At 60.1% G+C, this 20,539-nt stretch overlaps 1 protein-coding gene across 1 annotated transcript; it reads right to left on the minus strand.

Moving 5' to 3' along the window:
* Window positions 1-782: 782 nt before the first annotated feature.
* On the minus strand, window positions 783-20,533 carry NHSL2 (NHS like 2). The gene is made up of 8 exons (XM_026039122.1): window positions 20,496-20,533; window positions 10,816-10,968; window positions 9,380-9,516; window positions 8,936-9,137; window positions 7,751-7,882; window positions 4,305-6,518; window positions 4,034-4,166; window positions 783-3,534 (listed from the first exon to the last, which is right to left on the minus strand). Exons 1-8 carry the CDS (start codon window positions 20,509-20,511, stop codon window positions 3,222-3,224), a joined length of 3,300 nt encoding a protein of 1,099 aa, XP_025894907.1. The 5' UTR covers window positions 20,512-20,533; the 3' UTR covers window positions 783-3,221.
* Window positions 20,534-20,539: the final 6 nt, after the last annotated feature.

Below are 20,539 nucleotides of genomic sequence, written 5' to 3' on the forward strand. Positions count from 1 at the left end.
GAAGGAAGGAAGGAAGGAAGGAAGGAAGGAAGGAAGGAAGGAAGGAAGGAAGGAAGGAAGGAAGGAAGGAAGGAAGGAAGGAAGGAAGGAAGGAAAAAAGTTTTCTACATTCATTTCGGTGGAGGAGGAAACAAGCGGCTGGGGGTCAGTCCTTGCCCCAGAGCTCGCAGGGAGGAGCTGATTCCTCGGAGCACGGAGGAGGACGCAGTTACGTGGCGTAGACCCTGGTGCAGCCAGGATTTCATCCCGCTACAGCCAGGGCTGAGGGTTGAGACGTCTCTCATCGGATACGAAGCGCCCTGTTTTGCTAGCGATGCCGCTGAGGGGATGTTTTTGCGCCTACGGTCCTCTCCCCGAGCCTGCTCATGGCCCCTGCTCGCCCAGCGCCATGGGTTTCCTGAGCAAGTCATGTGCAAAATGTACTCGGTCTCCGAGCTTCCTTCCCCGTGYGCTCATGTCGGTGGCAGCCACAGCCGTCCGGAGCCTGCAGCGCATCCCGCTGCCGCTCGCTGCCCTGCGGGAGGGCCCCGAGCCCCGTGCAGCTGCGATTGACGGCAGGAGGAAGAGGAGGAGGAGGAGGAGGAAGAGGGTAGGGGGGCGGGTGCCAGAGTTTCCAAGACAGATGAAGCACAGAAATTTAGTATGATTTTTTTTTTCCTGAGTTTCGCAGCCTGGATCTTAATTACAGGCTTAATTTTGCAACCCCATGAGAGAGAGGGGAGCAGTGTGCAAGTCATGGGAGGGAAAAAAAGGAAAAGAAAAGAAAAATAAAACCAACTGCAGGGAGAACTGAGCCTCTTTGAGGGTAAAATCCAACACAAGCCTGGGGAAGAGGATGGTTCCCAAGAGGTGTTTGCTCCCTACAGGGCCCAGAACAGCAGGAGGACAGTGACACATGGGCACCATTGGTGTGCAGAGCTCCTGCAAGAGGCATAGGCCTTCTCGTGGGCACCAAACCATCCCCGGCCCTTCCAAAGGACAGTTGTTGTGGGGCTGTGGCTGCAGCCACACAACAGGGTGGATGTAAGACAGGGCTTGGGATGCTGCAGTCCTGTCCTTGGCCTTCTGCTTCTGGAGCTTACGGAAACAGATAAAGAAATCAAGTTTAATAACACCCTGTTTCTCCAGGAGTCACTGCCTGGCCACTTCTCTCGTGCTCTGAGGATTGGAGAGTCACAACAGGCGCTGTCCCAAGGGAGACCTCAAGCACAAAAAGCCTCATGGCGGAGGGGAAGCCATGGGACAGAGTCCTCAGGCACTGTGCCACCAAGTGCCATCGTGCAGGTGCTCCTCCCCACGCAGAGCCTGCCGGATGGGACCCATGGCACCGCAGTGGTGCCAGTGGGGTGTGTGGGCACCCACCTGGAATAAGTAGCTGCAATGAGCTCAGGGTGGAGGGGGAGTCCAGCCCTGCTGGGTCTTTGAGGGGCCCCAAACGGCAGCTCCAGCTGTTTGCTCTGGCAGCCTGGCTGATTGGCAGGGCCCGGCATGTTCCTACTGTGCCAGCTGTGTCTGTGGTGGCTGGCAGTGTTCAGCAGCGTCCCAGCAGGACGCAGAGGGTGGCAGACAGTGCTTTGATCCCATCATTGGCATGATGCTGCTCTGTCTTCTGTTCAGCCTGGGTGCTCTGATCTGCCCATGCTGTACTGGGGAACCTGCTTGGCAGAGAGGGGACACATTCACCAGGGAGCCCCAGAGACCTGATCTTGCGAGTGCCTGGCCCCATGCATGCCAGTGTCCCCTGGGGTTGGGAAGGTCCCCACTTGGTGGTGCTCAGGGAAGTGCAATCTGGCTGCCTGGGGGACCTGTGCGCTGGCAGGTTGGTGGCATTGCTGACAGCACCCTCYGGACCCCCTCAGCCAGCACTCCGCACAGGGACATGTGCTCAGCCTTGTGAACCTCCCCACCACTGACCAGCACCAGCGGCACTGACAGGGTGGAGGGTGGCACTGCCCTGTCTTCATGGGGAAGCACCCCAGGAACAAGCCAGGAGGTGGAGAGGAGCACATCAGCCCTGGGTACACRGACCTCTCTGGGTTTGGCCAACAGCTAGACAGGAACTGAGGACCTCTGGCAACCAGAGCAGCAGTGGTTTGCTGGAGATGCAGGTCTGCCCTGCTTTTCCAGGGCACTTTAGTCCCAAGCAACAGGCAGAACCCGGGAAGGAAACTCCCYGCTTTCTCTGTACAGCGCTAGTTGCCTGCCTCCGTGGGGCCCAMATTCMTTCAAGGCTTTAATTTAACTGCAATCAACTGCCTCCCACAGGAGCAGCTCGTTCTCACAGGGCCTGGTCCCACCAGGAATGCTGCAGGCCTCCGCACGGGCTGCYTCTGCGCTCAGTTCAGCTGGGCTCTGTGCATCTGCAGATGGGGCTTGGCTCCCCGGGAGGTGGCAGTAGCATCCCTGGGTGTTGCTTTTGGGCCGAGGGCCAAAGAGCTCTTGGAAATGCAGCATCGTTAGGGGCTTTCAATGGACTGGATTTTGGCCTGAGATCACGCACTGGCTGCAGGCGCCCGGTCCAGCAGCGCGGAGGGAGAGCAGCCTGCTTTGGATGACGCGTGGAAACTGCTTGCGGCTCTTCCAAAGCAGCCTTATTTCCAGCTGTCTTCCCACCRTAAATCTCCAAGTATCCAGCTGAACTCAAACCTGGGATCTTTGCCTGGGAAACTCAAGTTACAGTGTCAAAAGAAAAGAGAACAAAACATCATCAACACTGTGCATTATAAAAGCCATTTAAAGTACCACATGCCGGAGTGACCACACAGTTTGAAGCGAGCTTCGCTGCGGATGCGGAATTACACCTGGGCTGCAGTTCGTTTCTGGCTCCCGAGAAGCAGGGAAGTGTGTGCTGTCCTCCAGCCAGCACACCGGGAGGTGCCAGGCAGAAGCTGGAGGRGATCTGGGAGCTGGTTCAGCAGGGAACAATCCCATTTGCGGTGCTCCATGCCTGGCTCTTGCCCCCTTGACGTATCCTGGCTCCACCAGAGCCATGGTGTCCTCAGGTCAAAACACTGCCTCTTCATCAGCTGCTCTCCCCTCCCCACTGGAGAACATCAAAGGAAGATGCACCGAGGAAGAAACAAAAGGAAAATAAAACCCCCAGCAGGGCACAGACTCACATGGGCAGCCTGAGACACTCCATCTGCAGAGACCTGAGTGCGTAAAGCTACCGCCTAGAGCAGTACTCCCAGCCCTTTCTCGCCAGCAGGGACTGTGCGTGGTTAGGGCTGGCTCTTGGGGCTATTTGCACCATCCAGCTCAGGGGCAAACTCTGTTATGACCCTCCGAGCCAGCGGGTTTGTTGTCTTGAGCAGTTCAGCTGCAGATGGCCGGGTACCGGGGCTGGTTTTGCTGCTCTTCTTCTGTAGCAGAGCCTTAAAGTCTTCATTCCTGCTGGAGGATTTCCCTGTGCTGACCACCACTGCAGGGGACTCGCTGGTTGGAGACCCTGAAGTCTTTACGGGCGAGTGGGAATTGGGCCGGCTGCCAAACGTGTCTCCGGGTTCCTTCCACCCAAGCACCTTCCTCTTCGACCTAAGCAMCAAAGAGATGTGTGTTGGGAGCAGCCCTGGGCAGGAGCTGCCACCTCATAGGAGGGGATGAGCTGCCACAGCACTGTCCTACCACAGGGAGCATCTAAAGGATGGAGGGCAGGATATCTGCTCAGCTGCTCCTGCTCTGCCAGAAACAGGACAAACAGTCTGTTTGGTGGCTGGGTAAGGCACTGAGTTACCTTCAAGTGCTGTCCTAGTAGATAGGTCCAATTTGTCCCAGAACTGATAGCTGAACAGACCCTGTTTGCAGGTTGGTAACCTGTAGACTCAGGAAACAAAGCTCTTCCATCTCGGAAGTGCACGAGGCTGAACGACCTTCTGGGGGATTACACTGAATTTGTTGAACATTTGAGGCTAGGGGTTGGGCTGCACCCAACTCTGCGACCATGGACAGGCACATCTGCCTCAACAGGCCATGCCCATTACTGCCCACCAAGCTGCTGCCCATGTACCAGAGCTGCTGGTGTCCCTGGTCCTACCTGTGGATCACAGTGAACAGATCCTCTGTGGTGCGGGATGCCATGAACACATCATCATCCTCCTCCGCAATGGAGTCAGCTGTCTTGTCGCTTGCAAAGCTCTTTTCCTCCACGCCAGCCTCCACTGAGCTGCCTGTGCATGGGGAGAAGGCACCTGTGAAACGCCCTGCACGGGCAGGTGATGCTAAGGGGATCTCCTTCGTTGGTCTCCTGTCCCTGAGGTAAAGACATGGGTGCAAGGAAGGAAGGGAGGAAGCTGAGGGATGCTCACCTTGCTCGGAAGGGGTCTCGTYGCCTTGTGCTGTGTCCAGGGCCACAGGAGGAGGGAAGCCATCGGCATCTGGGTCGCAGCAGCTGGTGTCGGCATCCAGTGTGATGATGGGGCTGGGGGTGATTGCCTGATCCCCCATGTTGGCTCCCTGCAGAGCTGGCACTGGTGTGAGTGGCAGGTAGAGCACGCTGGGCTTCTTGGGCACCGGTGGGGGGACCTTGGACTTCCTCCGCTCCCCCTCCATGGCACTGCTAYGCTCTGGCCGTGGCTCATCCTCCAGGCTGCCCTGGGAGAGCCGCCGCATCCCCACCAAGGCTGGGGTCGAGAGGGGCTCTGCAGGACTCCTCCTCAGCTCCCCTTTCCGCAACACCATGAAACTGTCCTTCTCCTTGGTGGCCATGCTTGGTGGGGATGTAGGGGACAGGGGGCCCTCCTCCCGCAGGACGGGGGGTTTGTGCAGGATGCCTGGGGGTCGTTTGGCCAGTGGTGGCTTCTCTGCCACGGGCGGCTTCACCTTTCTCTCAGGTGCACTGCAGGGACCATGCGTTGGCTCCTCGCCATGGTCTGGGCCGTCTGCGTTGTCCTCTGGCTCTGAGCGGCTGATGGAGCGCAGGCGGACAGACTGCAGGTCGGACTGTGTGACCATGGGCATGATGGGCTGGATGGGGCTGGTCTTCTGGACCAGCTTCGTGCCAAAGGTGGAATCTGAGTGGTGCCGGCTGACTTTCATCTTCCCCTTTAGGGAGATCTTCAGCCCTGAGAGGTCAAGGTGGGCGGGTGGTGTGAGAGGCAGGTCAAAGGAGAGCCTGGACTTGGGGCTTCTCTCCATGGGGGATGTAGGGGGCAGGGAGGACTTCCTCTCAGGGACCAGTGGCCTCACACGCACCTGGTGTGGAGAGTGTCCAAGGATCATCGATGTTGGGATGGTTGGTGTTGGGGTCTCCGACTGGCTGGAGTACCCACTAGATGGGGACATCAATCCAGTGCGCCTACCCGGAGAAGAGGTTTTGAGGTCCACCTCTGTGGAGAGTTGGGAGGGTGTTGTGGCCCGGGAAGTGGAGGGGGATGTGAGGGACTCTGAGCTGCCCCGTGCCTTGACACACTCAATCACCGTGGTCCCCGTTGCTGTGCTGGAGCTGGAGAGCGACTGGTAGGGATCTCCAGACTTCCAGTCTGTGAGATACCACTGATGGGGGTGGGCTGCGCCATCGGGCTCTCTGCCTGCGCTCCCCTGTGGATCTGAGTGCACCAGCCGGTGGCCCTGAGTGTCCAGCGAGATGCACAGGCTCTTGGGTCTCTGATCCTTTGGCAACACAGGGCCAGACCCCACCGGGGTGACTGGCTCATCTTTAATCAGAGAGACRCTGCGTGTAGGGGGTGATGGTTTCTTCTTGGCCTTCTTGAGGGAGATGCTTTTGGAGCGCCGCCTCTGCTGAGCGTCGTGTTCCAGCCCCAGGGAGACGTTATCAGTGCTCGTGCTGCCCTCAGAGCTGGCACTGGGGTAGTTCAAGGTGTAGTTGGCGCTGCCCCTCCGGTTCTCAGCGTATGCAATGTCCATGGAGCACAGGGACCCTGAGTCAGTGGGCACCGACAGCGACCGCTCACGAAACCGGCAGGCTGCCCGATCCACGTCCAGGCGCGACGGCTCCCGCTCTGTCTCTGACTCCTCTTTGCTTGCTGGMGAGAAATTCACTCTGGTTTCTCGGCCCTCGCACCTCTGGCCGCTTGCGTTGGCTGGGGGGAATTCAGGCACTGGACAGGAGAAGGAGCTGGGCCCGTTGCTGCCCACGTGCTCCTCCTTGGCAATGAAGAAGGAGGCCGCCCGCTCAGTGTTTGTGGGCGAGCCCAGGTTGGGTGATGCACTGGAGCTGCCTGGAGACGCACACGCAGGTCCCTTGCTTTGGCCTGCAGTGGGGCTGGCAGGACTCATGTAGCTGAAGGAACTGGAGCTCCATGCTGGGGAGAAGGTGGAGCCCTGTGGCCCGTTGCAGGCCCCGGTGTAGGCCATGGCCGCACTGTCCATCTTGGTGGGCGTCTGGTAGCACCGGCTCTCCCCTAGGTCACTGAAGGTCTTCCTCAGTGGGGCGGAAAGTGGCTGGCGGGGGCTTATCTCCTGGGGTGGCCTCCTCCCATGAGCAGTCTCGGGCACAAAGTTGCAGGACACAGACTCTGCGATGGGCGCGTGCGTGTTGAACGTGGGGCCATTGGGGCTRCCTGTGGGGACAGACATGAGCTCCAGTGAGCTGGGGCTGTGCAGACCAGGGCTGCCCAAGTGCACGGTGCCGGGGAGCGGCGTCCGCACCAGGGCTGCCCTGGGCACCTCTGCGCTCTGCTCTCCAGCAGGAGGTCAATGGCACAGCCCCACACCTGCGACTTGGCAGGACCCAGGGGCTGCAAGGGCAGAACTATTTTGAGTCCATGACCCATCTTGGCATCTCTAGCATGACTGCAACGTGCCTAGACTGACTGTCAGGGAAGAGTCTGCATCCTCTTATGAGATATTCTCAAAGCCCATACATCAGGGTAGCCACATGACAAATGGGGACAATTCACGGCCTCTGTTAACCCTCAGAGTAGCCTTGAGAATTGTCTTGGCCATGCCAGGGACTGCATGGATGTTTTAGCACCAGAGGCGGGAGTCKCTGCATGGGGACATCAACCTCATGGGGACCAACGTGCTGGCCCAGTGCTGTCCTGCAGGTGGTAGCATACATGGRACCCATAAAGAGCAGAGCAGGCCACCACCACTAGGGTCAGGGAGGGATGAGATGGCGCTCATRGGTCCCACACAGGCTGTATCTTGTTTGTGTCATGAAATTTCAGCTGGGAAGGGACCTGGGGAGTCTGGTGTGGTTCCCCGCTCAGAGAACAAGCAGCCACATCAGGATGTTCAAGGCCATGTCCAAAGCAAGGTCCAATAGTTCCCAAGGAAGGGACTGTAACAACCTCTCTGTTCCCTCACCACAGTGTCCAACCACCCGCATGGGGACAATCTTCCTTCTTCCTATGAGTTTCCCCTGTTCCAGCTTGTATCCTGTCCTAGTTCACCTCTGAGAAGAATCTGGCCCATTTCCCTGCATCCTCCCTTAGGAAATGAACCCTCAAACCACGACAGACACTGTCTGCACAGGGGTCAAAGATGGGTCCATGGCAGTGCACCCATCTGGGGCCAGCCAGGGCTCCTGTGAGCATCCTCAGCCACGACAGCACCCTCAGCATGCCCGTACAGGCAGCCTCGGCAGCTCCAGGCGATGCCCCAGCCCCATGGCATGACCAGCATCACCAGTGTGCCCAGGCTCCCCAGGCAGCCTCTTCTCAGCTGGAGGCAGAGCCAGGGCAGCGACCTTTGCGTCCCCAAGGGCCAGCTCCAGTGTGGTGCTGGCTGGCACCAGCCGGGCCCGGGCACTCCCAGAGCACGAAAGCAGCAGTGCGGGTCTTGTTGTCACCTTGGTCTCGCTGGGACAGGTTAGGGAATCCGATAATGGTCCGTCTACGCCGCAGGGTGGACTTGGGGTTCATCGCGGTCTCTGTGTTAAACAGGGAGTGACGAGCACTCGCGTGCCTAGTAAAGTGCTGCCCTGTAGCCAAAACAAACACGCTGTACACGGCCGTGACGGGATGGCGAGGCAGCCATGGGCAGAAGCCGAGTCCAGCTCTCTTGCTGCATCTAGCTAGCGCTTTTGAGGACTGTGCTGCTTGGACAAGGCCACCTCACTTCATGGGAGCTCCTGGGCCCAAGGGGACTGGGAAGTGTGGCATTGAGCTCTCTGCTCCATGCCTGGTCCCTCTGTCTCGGAGGAGCCTGGTGTAGGGTGGACCTGGATCCCATCCCTGCTGGCACCATGTCTTTCTTACAGTGTGGCTAGTAGGACTGATGCTGCTCTGGACACACAAGCCACCCTCTCTGCTGGTGCTATGATGGTGGCAAGGGCAGGGTGATGGAAGGGTGCAGTTAGCGATGAGACGTGAGCTGCTGGGAGATGGAGGCATGGCGGGTGACGCACTGTGTTCCCCACTGGTGGGACCATGGAGAAGCCTGCTGATGGAGATGGGATATACAGAAAACCAGAGACACCACCCCGGCTCTGTGCAACAGACCGACCTGTGCAGACAAGGCTTGGCTTTGCATGGCTGGGCTCCTGCTAATGTCACAGGATGTGACACCTTGCCCATGCCTAACAGAAGGGATGATGCCTTGGGACAGAGCATATGCACCAGGCAAGGTGCRGGACTTCAAGGTACCGATCTGTACCTTGGGAACTTGTAGCCCTGTGAGGGTGGATGGATGGACAGGTGATACACGCAGGTCGTACGGCACATGATGAGAGCCAAGGTGACAACAGACCATGACGGCTGGTTAACGTGGCAGAAATGAGAGACCAGACTGGTGTGACCAGTGGATTGGAAGCACAAAGTTGCAGATGGCAAAAGAGATGGTTGGAAATGACCTACATGAACAAGATCCTGCTGCCCCACCATCCCGCCTTGGGTGCTGTCCTGGCCTCCAGGGACACAGGTTTGCAACCCCGACCTATCTTCCCACTGCTCTACAATCTCCTAAGAGCAAGATGATGGGGTTTCTGCCTGGGCTAGCATTTCTTCTCAACTGTAACGTGTAGGTGTTGGCCTACCAGAGACATTGATGGGGACAATGTTGGTCTGGATGGAGCAGGACTGGTGCCACTGCTTCTCCTCCACGGTGGGCAGGGGGAAGGCCCTGGTCCAGGCTGTCTGCTTGTCTGGGGTGGTGGGGAGGCTCAGGGAGGCCTCAGGAGGCCTCACACCAAGCGTGTTAGTGGTGGTCTCGTCTTCGTTTCCTCGCCGGCTTGGGGGCTGTGGGGAAAAAAAAAAGGGAATGTGAATGACCAAAGCCACTCCTGAGAGAAGGAGGAGGGATGGGCAGAAAAGGCCACCCATGGCCCCGCTAGCTGAGTCACCATGCCAGCCCCTCCTCTCCAGGCAATGCCAGAATGGTTCCTCCCTGGCATATGTGCATGGGCAGACGGGCCTGTCTCCCACYGGCCCTGCACTGGCTGCCCCGGGGTCTGGGACGAGGTGGGATCGCAGGGACTCACCATAAGCACGAACTCGAGACGCTTGGCAGGTGGGGGCCGGGGCGACGGCTCCGAGGGGGTGTCTGGGGGCAGGTGGCCGGCGGCGCGGAAGGTCTGCCCGGTGACCCTGGTCTCTGTGTACTGCTCCTCATACTCTTCTGCAAGACAAACGGCAGGGTGTTGCTCAAGCCTGTGGGTTGAGCAGCCCCTGGGTGCTCCAGGGTGACATCTTTGCCCACAGAGACAAGGCGGGTGCTAAGAGGGCCTATGAATGGCCCTGGCTACCCTGTGTGAATCCTGCGCACTCACATTTGCAGCGACAGGGAGGTGGACAGGGAAGAAGAAGAAGGTGCTCCAGAGTGCAGCTCACGCCTGCAAAGGTCTGCAGGATAGGGCGATGGAAGAGCCGTCCTGGGCCAGCTGCAGGGCTAGCTGCACTCACGGGCACACCAACGTGACACTGGCTGGCTCACTGTGTCCCTTGTCACCACAGGCAGGGAGACTTGGGCAACGGAGAGGAGAAACAGACCACGGGGAATGGAAACCTACCCATGCCACCAGCAAACCCCATGGAAGAAGTCCAGGGCTCAGACACGCAAGTCACAGCTTTGATGCTGCCAGCCCCCACTGCCTAAGRAAGCACCAGGACTCAGGGGGACGCAAATCCAACCAGGGATGGCCAGGAGGGAACTCAGCRTCTCCCCATCCTGTAATTGTTGAGTTAATTAATGCTGGCCATTATGGCCTCATGGAAACCAGGTCTGATGAGACTAACTTAATGAGATTACAAGTTGGAGAAAGGCCAGACTGCTGATCTAACCGATGCCTGTAAAGCATCTGATTTGAGCCCACGTGATGTCTTGATTAAGAAATTGGAAGGAAACAAAATCAACAGCCGTGCTGATTAGATTAAACAAATCAACTGCCAGGTCCTCATTGGCAGAAATGCCATGGGGGTKGTGGGTGCCCAGGGACCAGTTCTTGGCCTTGGTCGCTCTGATGTTTTAGTAGTGACTGGGAGAAAAACAAGTTCAGAGGATGGGTTGCTGGTGCAAAAGCATCTGCATCTCTTGGTCAGCTGGGCCTCATTTTTATAGCTGGGCTGTACCATATACAACTGCATATGGGGAGATGACCATAACAGCTATAGATATAAGATGAGCTGGTGACGGCAAGGGAAGGCCTGATGCTCCTGCGGTGGAACARGAAGAATTCTCTCTCAGAACAATTAGCCCAGGCTGCACTGGGGTCTCTGTTGCAAGCAGTGGTCTTGCTGGTTCCTGCAGCTATGGCTGTAGGTTATCCTGGGCAATTCTTACGTGGTCGTGTGCAGAAGTGCCAACCTGGGTTGCTGTGCTAGCCACCAAACTTGTAGGAGCCTTGTTGGCCCCAGGCGCTGACTAGGGGCCCTGTCCTGTCCTTGTCACGCTAACCCAGCCCGCCACCGGCCCCTCTACCTTGCAGCAAGCTCTGGAGGTTGAGCTGGGCCTCTTGGTGCAGCTGCTCCATGCCTGGTGGGCGGCCGGAGGCCAGGAACACGTTCACCGGCTGCTGCCATGGCAGCTTGGCGTGCGCAGCTTTCTTGCTCTCGAGGTCGAGGTTAGAGGTGGCTGTGGGGAGGACAGACCAGAATGAGAGAGGGTTTTTCCCCAGGCATTGCTATAGGTTGGTGACTTATCCCAAAYTGAGGGCAAGCTGGGCACCTGGGGATGCAGGAGCTCCATGGGGCTCAGCACAGCAGATAGGTAGTCCACAGAATCACAGAATGGTTAACGTTGGAGAGGACCTCTAGAGATCATCTAGTCCAACCTTCCTGCTCAAGCAGGGACACCTAGAGCACATGGTACAGGGTGGCATCCAGGCAGGTTTTGAAGACCTCTAGAGAAGGAGACTCCACAACCTCCTTGGGCAGCCTGTTCCAGGGCTCTGTCACCCTCACAGTGAAGAAGCTCCTCACATGGAGATGGAACTTCCTGTGGTAGTCCACACCATGTTGTGGCCTCCCCTGCCTTCTGCATGGTCAGAGACTTTTGCCATGAGGCTGCCCTGGTTGCTTGCCTCAGTGTGTTCCTCAGGTTCTCCAGGAATAGAGGACTTAGATGTCCTCTGCAGGCCACACTGCCATGCAGGACTGGCCTCCACCAGCAACCCTGGCACTTGGGGCCTGGACACACCTCTTGGGGACCCTGGCTTGTTGGGCCTTCTCCTGGGCTGCTCGAACCAGCCAGGAAGGGAGGGAGAAGAAACTGAGAAAGAAAGAAAGCCTTGTTRCTCCATGCCATGGCCCAACTGTTCTCTGGTTAAGAGCGACCGTGAAGCAACCTCCTTGCTGCAGAAGAGGACGCGTCACAAGGCAAAAGGAGGGTGGTGAAAGGACAGGGGATTTTTCCACCACCTGATTTCAGCTTCCTGCCTTCACTGCACCCCWTCTCCCAGCCCAAATACTTAGGGGTATAGCCCTCTGGAAGCTGCTTAGGTCTTCCTTAGGTCTTGCTTGGGTCTTACTATTGGGGCAAGTGGGAAGCCCTGCAGCCTCCAGCACCCACAATCTGGAGAAACACCCGGCAAAAGAGGATGTGGGTTTCTGACCCAGAGCGGCTTCCTGCCAGGGCGGAGGGAGCGCCCCTGCCCAAGCACCCGCGCTGCACCACCCACAGATGCGCCGGAGCATCCCTGGGCTCCCTCCCTTCCGGAGCCGGAGCACAAAACGCAGCTGGTTCTGCCTCCCGGAGAGGAGCTTTGGGCCCGGAGCTTGATGGAGACGGGGAGGAAGATCAGGACATGCTCCCTCCACGGTCAGGTTGTAGGGGTGGTCCTCCTCCAAGCTTGAGGATGCAGCGTGGTCAGCACTATCGGCTGCCTCGTCCCAACTTTGGTGCAGAACGGGCTCCAATTCGGGGAATGGTTGAGGTGGGGCCAAATGCTGGCACCAGCCCAGCACCCCAGGACGTGTCAAACCACAGTGCACATCGTCCCTGCGCCCACGGACGTGACACGTGTCAGCAATGCCCATGGCAGCTCTGCTCCGCTGATGGGGAGGTGAGGAGCTTTGCCAGGACTCGGGAAAGAGCCAAGTCAGATGGCAGCATCAGGACCCCCTTGGTTTGGAGCCGGGGCCTTGTCTCCCTTTTTCCTTTGCTTCCTGCCACGCACAGCCCTAGCTGCACCTAGGCACAGCAATGTGGGCACTGACCCCTACCCAGATCCGTGCTGGGCTTGTCACCGCACCCCCGGGCCACCTCCTGCCCGCGCTGCTCGGGGCGCTGAGCTCGGCTCCCTGCCTGCCCTCCCTTCCCCCTCGGTGCCCGGAGTTTGCACAACGCCCCGCATCCGAAAGCAACGTGCCACATCCCTAGCCTAGTTACTTTTATAATTTGGGTTTCCATAACGACGTGACTTAACACAAGACTTCTGCTTCTGCTTTTTTTTTTTTTTTTCTCCTTTTTTTTTCCCTTCCTTTAAATAATTTGACTCGTTTCCATATCAACCGAGAGGTGTCTCCGCGCCTGGTGTACATCGTGCTGGGTCTTTGCCCGTTCGCGCAGAGCTCACATGCCCAGGGGACGGCACAGGGCAGCGGCTGCRGATGCTCCTGGGGCACAGCTGGTGTTGCACGTCCTGCTCCGAGCTGAGCAGAAGCAGGGTGAAATTTTCSCCCAGGAAAATTTCCTTCTGCAGTGGGAAACAGCAAGTGCCACGCTGGTAGCAGCCCAGCTCCCAGCCCCTTGCAGCTCAAGCTGCACTCCCTTGTCCCAGCATTGTCACTGTCTGCTGGAGAAGAGGGCCAGGCTCATGGGATGTGCGTGGAGCTGCGTCCGGGCACCTCCCTAAAAGCATGACCCTATGCAGCTGTGGGAAGTAAGTTCCCATCCTGGSCTCACAACCACCACTGCAAGTCATGCTCTGCCCACCAGACCAGACCGGTGGACTCTTCTGCAGGGTGGACTGGTGGACTCTTCTACAGACCAGACTCTTCTGCAAGCTGAGGGGTCTCACTCTGCCCCACTGCATCCCTCTTGCCCACAGCCAAGGCCCCAGAATGGAGCACTGGGGAAGTGCCCGTGACCCACCCCATGTCCCGGCTCCCTGCGCTGCTTCAGCCTCGCGCCGTGGTCTGCGGGCAGCGACGCTCCTGCCGTGTGGCACAGCGGCTCCTTCCCACTGCGGTTGTCTCCTGGAGACAACCAGGGCTGTCCCTCTTAGAGGCTCCTGCAGCATCTCCTGTGGACCCTGCAGCATCTCCCAGGGACCTGATAGCATCTCCCGTGGACCCCCTAACCACAGCTCCGACCCTCATGCTGCTGCTGCCGGAGCCCCAAGCCCACTGCAGGTACCCTGCCGCCTGCCTTCCCTCCAGCCTGGCACCGTGCCACTTCCATCTCCATGAAAACCCTTTCCGGCATTGACCTCCTGCGCCTTCCCCGGAGCCAGCGGGACCGAAGCAGGCAGCTTACCTAGGGGTGCTTCAGCCCTGCACCCCTGGGTGCCGTCCAGGGCCCTGCTCCCTCTGGGTGGCCTCGGGTGTCCTCGGCACCCGCCCTGTGGGCTCAAACCACGTGAGCAAACCGCAGCACCGAAACCCGGGGCCGCCCTTCGTGCAAGGGGGAAGCGTGTCCCGGGCTCCGCTCGCCATCCCTCGCGCATGGAGCGCGGAGCTGCCTGTGTGCCCCCCACTCCTGCTGTCCCCGTGGCCCCATGGGCACCTGTGCAGACCAGCTGGCGCTTGGAGCAAGGCAATGGAGAGGGACAGGGCATCCCCACCACGAAGAATGGCTCCTACCCCTTATTTTCAGGCTGCAAAAGTCAAAGGCATAAGCACTTGGAAGCGCTTGGAAGTGCTTTGGGCCCCTGGTAGATGCCTGGCCACACGTGGGCCAGCAGCTCACAGCAACCCCGCAGCGTGGCCCATGGACCAGTGCCCCAGGCCGGGCCCCCTGCCAGCCTCGAGGGCTGATAATGCTGTCCCGAGGGCCGGGCTATTTTKGGGAGCAGTCAGGTGCTGGCTCATTCCAAAATCAAGTTTGGGATTGCGGTTCAAGTACCAGCGTTGCCATGGGGATGCCGAAAAACCTTTCTCGGGGTCTCCAGCACAAGAGGAGCTGCTCCACCACCTCTGGCCAGGCACTCTCTGAGGGGAACCAGCCCATCTCCCCATGGTGGACACCCGGCTCTGGCTGGGTCTTCATGGTCACAGCCAAGTCCCAGAGAGGGGCACGAGTCACTACTGGGTTCCCTAGGGCCCCTGGCCCCCCGCCAAGCTGCCACGCTTATCAGCAATGGGCTCAAGATAAGCTGGACGCTCTGTCCCCGCATGCTCCGCAGCATTCCTGACCTGAGCTTTGCCTCCCTCGCTGCTGAGGGGCAAACTGAGGCACTGGGGGGGAAACTGAGGTACTGGGGGGGTTGCATGCAGCTGCCCCCAGCTCCCTTCCCTCCTCTGGCTGTGCCCTGAGGAACACGGGCGCTCGCGGAGCCGGCAGCCGGTGTGCGGGGCGAGCAGCTTGGGCTGCGCGCTGGCCCCAGGGGCAATCGCCAGTCCTGGCCACAGGGCCCCTGCTCCCGCACTCCTGCCCCGGCTCTCATGCAGCGCGAGTGTTCAGTCTCGGGACGACACGGCTGCTCCAGCTGGTGCTACTTGCTAGAAGGACAGGTCCAGAGCCACCAGGGGCTTGCATCCCACCTCAGGCTCCGAGCGGAGCTGCTGCCCCTGCTGGAATCTGTTCTCTCCGTGGAGGAAGGAGCCCCTGCTGCGCTGCCAGCTGCAGAGCACACGCTGCCATGCGTGCATCCCCCTGGAACCACACATGCCCGGCACCCAGTGTTTACCTACTGCCCAAGCATCCCGGATCCACACAGAGATGTTTGACAGGGCCATCGTCAGCTGCCTCTGCCCAGGGCGAAGTTACAGCGAGACGGCTCCGGCCTGAGCTCCCCACCGAAAACTCCTTGTCCTCAGGCGTGCTGCGGGGAGGTGGGTGCTGCCGCCCCGCTCCTCACCATCCACACAGCAGCACAGGAGCGGCGCAACAGCAGCAGCGGGCGCGGGACCATCAACCCAGCAGCCATGGCAACGGGTACCGGCGAGYGGCGGCGACCGATCGCGAGCTCCGAGGCTGCAGCCGCTCCGACGACAACCCAGCGGCACGGAGAGAAGGCAGCGCAGGGCAGCGCCAAGCCTGCCTGCTGCCGGCTTCGACGGAGCGCCCCGGCCCGCGAGGGCACAGAAGCTGCGCGGCGCGGGTGGCCGATGACATAGCTCCCAGGAGCGAGCCAAGGCGCAAGCGGGCTGCGGCGGATGGAGGGGAAGGGAAAAGAGCAAACAGCAGGAGCTGGCAGCCTCGGYGCGAAGCCCTTCCTGTCCCGGCTCGCCTCCTGCCGAACTCGGACGCACCGGCCCAGCAGCCCCGCTGCGATGCCTAACGGCAAGTGACCGTGGCGGGCACACAACAGCCTCCGGGGCTGGACATGGAGCCCAGTGCAAAGCTCGGAATGTGAAGCAGTTCCTTTGCCAACCATGCCAATGCCCCCGGAAAGGCGAGTGCTGCTCACTGCAGGGATCTTGCTGTCCCACTCAAGCACTCACCCCCAGTGCTCGTCTCACCCGCCCCGAGCACGCTCCTCCGTGGGGTGGTTTGGTTGTGGTGCTGCAGGAGCTGGCATCTAAGCAGCTTGAATCCACATGGCCTCGACCYACAAGCCCATGCTTCACCCCACAGCTACACCAAGCCCTGCATCACCTCACTCGCTGCATAGCTGCAAGCTCGTGGCAAGCGCTCCAAACTTGCGGCAAGCTCTGAACACAGCTCCTCAAAAGCCTGGGAGGAAGAGAGGGGCAGGAGGTTACCTCAAGCTACTTTATGGTGCAAAAGTATTTATTTTTGGCAATGCGGAGCAGGACACAAATGAGGAAGGATCACTGCAGCCAGGAGCACCCCTGGGATGAGGAGAGCCATGACTCGTGTCTGCTCCGCTAGGGATGTCCTGGCCAAATCCTGGGGCTCAGCACCACTGCCACGCAGCAAAGCAGGTTTTTTTTTTTTTTTTTTTTCACAGCAGCAGCCTCAAGCTAAAATTAAATCTTTAATTCATTAAAGATTAACACCACGCTGCTATACTGACTGTGCCACAGGCGCTAGGCACCCTTCCTGCTCTGCTTTGCAGGCAATCAGCTGATTTTTGTACTGACAGCAGCTGATGGTATTGTAGAAGCTGATGGCAAGGGTGGGTGGGTTCGGCAGCGGGGAGGGTCATTCAGCTTGTGGGAAGGGAGCTGGGCTGTGCAAGATCTTTTTCACTTGAAGCCACCACTGGCAAAATACCTGCTAACATCAGTACCCAGCATTAGGGCTCAGAGTTAACAGCATGTTGCCCAGACAGGGCAGACTGTGAGGTGGTCCTGGAACAAACGGCAGGCTCTGGGATCCATTGCCTCCGCTTCACCCTGACATGGGGCGGGCACGGAGGCGACGTGAGTGCTGATTGCTCCTGCTGACGGTGCCTGGGGACCCTGCGCAAGGTCGGCACCCGCTGCCTCTGCCCTGCGGGACACTCTGCGGCTCAGGGGACTGTTGCTGCAACAACCACCTGTCACGGTGACAGCCAAAGAGCTGCTGCCCGTCCAAGTGGGCTCCTGCCAGGACACCCGGGTCCTCCGCGGCGGGGCTGATCGCACCCAAACGCGAGCCCTTCGCGGGGYACCCTGCAGCCGGAGGGTGGAGGCGGCCTCATTCCATCAAGGGCCCAGGTGGAGCACGCAGCGCCCGCCGCCTTCCCAAGCAGGAATGTAGCCACAGATGAGGCCCGCGCACTCTCCAACCTCCTCACCCACAGTCAGGTGCTGATGCCACCTCCAAGGACCCGCTGCATCGCCTGCCGTCCCCTGCTCACGAGCCTCCGCCGGCTGGGAGCTGCCCGCCACCTCGGAGCACCCGAGCGCCGTGCGGACCGCGCGCCCCTCGGCCTCGCTGGCCGGGAGCTCGCAGGAAGGCGCCGCTTCCCCTGTGCCCTGCTGCTCTCCGTGCGCTCCGGGCGCGGGGACAATGTGAGGAAGTGGCCTGCGGGAGGAGAGCGGCCAGGCCCGGGGACAAAGRGGCCCCAGGCGTGAGCTCCGTCCCCGCGGTCCCCGCTGCGGCTCCGGGGGCCGCAGCAGCGYGGTGCACGGCGGGTCCCGCTGCGCTCAGCCGCGGCTCAAGGACGCACTCGGTCCAGCCTTCATCACGGCCACCAGCAACGCCATCGCCAGCGCAGGGGACACCAGTGCCACCCGGAGCAGTGGGACGGGAGACGCGTGGCCGCCCGCCCACCTTACCTGTGCGGTGCCGCGACGGCAGGAGTGACTCGGCCTTGGCCATGGCCGTGCAGAGGGCCGGGCTGAAGGTGCAGGCGCYGCACGCTCCCGCTCGCCCGCCGGCCCTCGCGGAGCGCCGGAGCTTCCTGCTCGCCTCTGGACCCTTTCTCCAGCGCGGAGAGAAAGGAAATGACCAGGAACTGCTGTTTGAGTCAGCTCCCCGCAGCCCATTGTCCGGCTCCGGCCCCTCTTCCTTCCCCTGCCCCCGGGAGGAGGGGGGCCGGGGGCCGCGCTCGCTCYGCGCGGGAGCCCGGGGGGCTGCGATGCCCCCTGCACCAGGGCCCCGASTGGGATGGGGGCAGCAGCGAGGACAGGCTGGGTCCCCTTCCCGCTGGGCCAAGCTCAGGGTCCTGATGTGCTCCAAGCTTCTCACCCCCATTCCCAAATGCTTTCCTTTATCCAAAAAGAAAGGAGGAAAAAAAAAAAAACCCAAGAACGGAGAGTTTCTGAGTTCTAACTTTTGCACCACTAGATCCGAGATTCCCTAACCCCAAGTTCCCTCTTGCTTTGGTTCGAAAGTCGCAAGCCACATGATCCACAGGGAGCACTTGCTAAGTGCTCTGGGTGATTTCTACATCTCTGCCTGCTTTTCCCAAAGGAATGAGGCCTTGGGGAGCCTGAATTTCAGCAGATCCTGGAATGCAGCCCCAAGTGCTCCGGTTGTGATGGGGAACAGGCTCCTGGACGCTGCCGCGGTGCACGTGGAGCTGGGTCGTACCCAGACACCTCGCAGGGCTCCCGGGCACACAGCAGACCCCAAGGAGGAAGTCACCATGAAACCCAACCTTTCATGTCCCCACCCACACAGCCAGTGTCCCTCCCGGGACCCCACTGCACAGTTATGACAGCCATGGACAGAACCAGTAACCTCAGAGATACCTCCCRGTCAAATCATTGAAGCCGTTGGGCATATCTACCTCCCTGCAGAGCTCGCAGCTCTGACAGCAAGCGCCAGAAAAATCCAGCCTGAGGACTGAGCCAGCAGGGAGGAACATCCCCGACAGGCTCCGCCAGAGCCGCATGGAGCAGCTCCARCAACCAAACCAGCCTCTGGAGTTGCAGGTGAGCTTGGCTCGGCTCACGGARAAACGGTCCTGCTTGAACCTAGCCTAGATACCTCCTGGCCTAGGTGGCCACCAGTAAGCTGCAGGTCTAGGCTCTCTCATCTTCCGGCCCTTACTCTCTGGAGCCCAGCTATGGCTGTGCCCACCCCAATGGCAAAACCTTCCAAGACACCAAGAGCTATCCTGACTCCCCAGCCTGTCTCTTCCACGTCGCCAGCAGAGCCAAGGCTGGTTGCAGCGGTGCAGTTGTCCCACTGCAGGTCTGTTTTGCTGGGGAACGTGAGGCCTGAGGGGTTATCAAGTTCCAGTGACCTCTCCTCAGCAGATAAGCTCCAGCCTGCATCGCTCCGCTGCCTCGCCGCAAAGCCGCCCGTAGCTGGCGGCTCAGGAATGTCGGAGCTGCTCCATCCCAGCAGCCTTGGGCCTAAATGATCCGGAGCATCAAAGCACTGTCCGGCACCATGCACAAGACAGGTTTGGAGATCTCCGAGCTCCTGCCATGGCCTACTCCTTGCAAGACCTGCTGCTTCTGGCAGCACAGCATCCTTTGTCCCTTGTGCCCAGTGGAGCAGGCGGCTCCACTGAGCCCCCCATGCAACTTCGAGCTTTCTTTGCTCGCTTTCATCCCTTTGCTAGCACCACGGCTGCTAAATTATACTGAGGCAGCATGTGCTTCCACCCCCTCTGCCTGCTCATTATTAAGCTTTCATAGTCACTTGGGCTAATGACAATCACTCCATSTTTTAAGGCAGCTCCTAAGTCATTTTTCGGAGGTCGCTCCTAGGGACCTAGGGTCCCTCCTAGGGTTGGCAGGTTCCCTGTTGCTCCCRGCACTGCCACATGCACTGGTGCTTGAGCCAGGGGCCAAGCAAAGGCAAAGGCAGCCGGAGCTGAACACATCAYGCGGGATTGCGGAGTGCTGGGGGAACGGGATCAGGCGGCCTGGGAGCCAAGGGATGTGGCAGACCCAAGCCTGTCCAGGGTTTTTGGGCATTTCCAGGGGCTGGGCTCAATGGGAAAGGAAAGTTGAACTTCCAGGTGTCTGGAAAGGGTTGCCGAACWGCCTGGGCCAGCCCAGGTGGGGACAAGGGAGTGACCAGACAGGTCCTGCTTGTTCCTCCCAGATGCTTGAGGTTGCCCATTCCCGGCTCTGGGCTAGCCCTCCGCARGCCATGCTCTTTCCAAGTGCCCCTTGCAGGTTGTCTCCCTAAGACATTTGGCTACTCAGGACCCCTTGGGGACACGTATGTCCCTCAGGAGCTGTGGCAGAAAGGGGCTCCGTGTTTTGGGGGCTAAGCAAGTAGGGGCTCCCCAAGCAGGCAGGACTCCAGTAAGCACAGGCCTCCCCACAGCCCAGGCCGGCTCCCCACTGCTCAGGGCACCAGCCAGCACCTATTGCACCCACCAGCAGCGAGCRCGGCAGCAGGGAGGGGACCCCGGAATGAACCCCGCTCCACCGCTGGCCCTGCCGCCAAAGCCCTTCATTGGAGGTGACCTCTCCCAGTGTCCTCCAAGCGACCCAAGGGGACCGAGCAGCCGGATGGGGGCTGCAGCAAAGGACAAGCACCCCCCATGCTGCTGCTACAGCGAGGTGCCTCCCACCCGCCGCCGGCCCAGAGCCTCGCACAGCCCGGGGGGGTCCCGAGGGGGCCCCGCTGCGGCGGGGGCAGCGGCGGCGGCAGCGCAGGGAGCGGCTCCCGGCCCGCCCCGGCCCGGCCCCCGGTACCTGTTGCTGAGCGCATCCTGCCCCGCCGCTGGCTGCGCGGCGCC

This window comes from Nothoprocta perdicaria, unplaced genomic scaffold, assembly GCF_003342845.1.
Source record: "Nothoprocta perdicaria isolate Ctin4 unplaced genomic scaffold, notPer1 scaffold_22, whole genome shotgun sequence".
In the NCBI taxonomy this organism is placed as follows: Eukaryota; Metazoa; Chordata; class Aves; order Tinamiformes; family Tinamidae; genus Nothoprocta; species Nothoprocta perdicaria.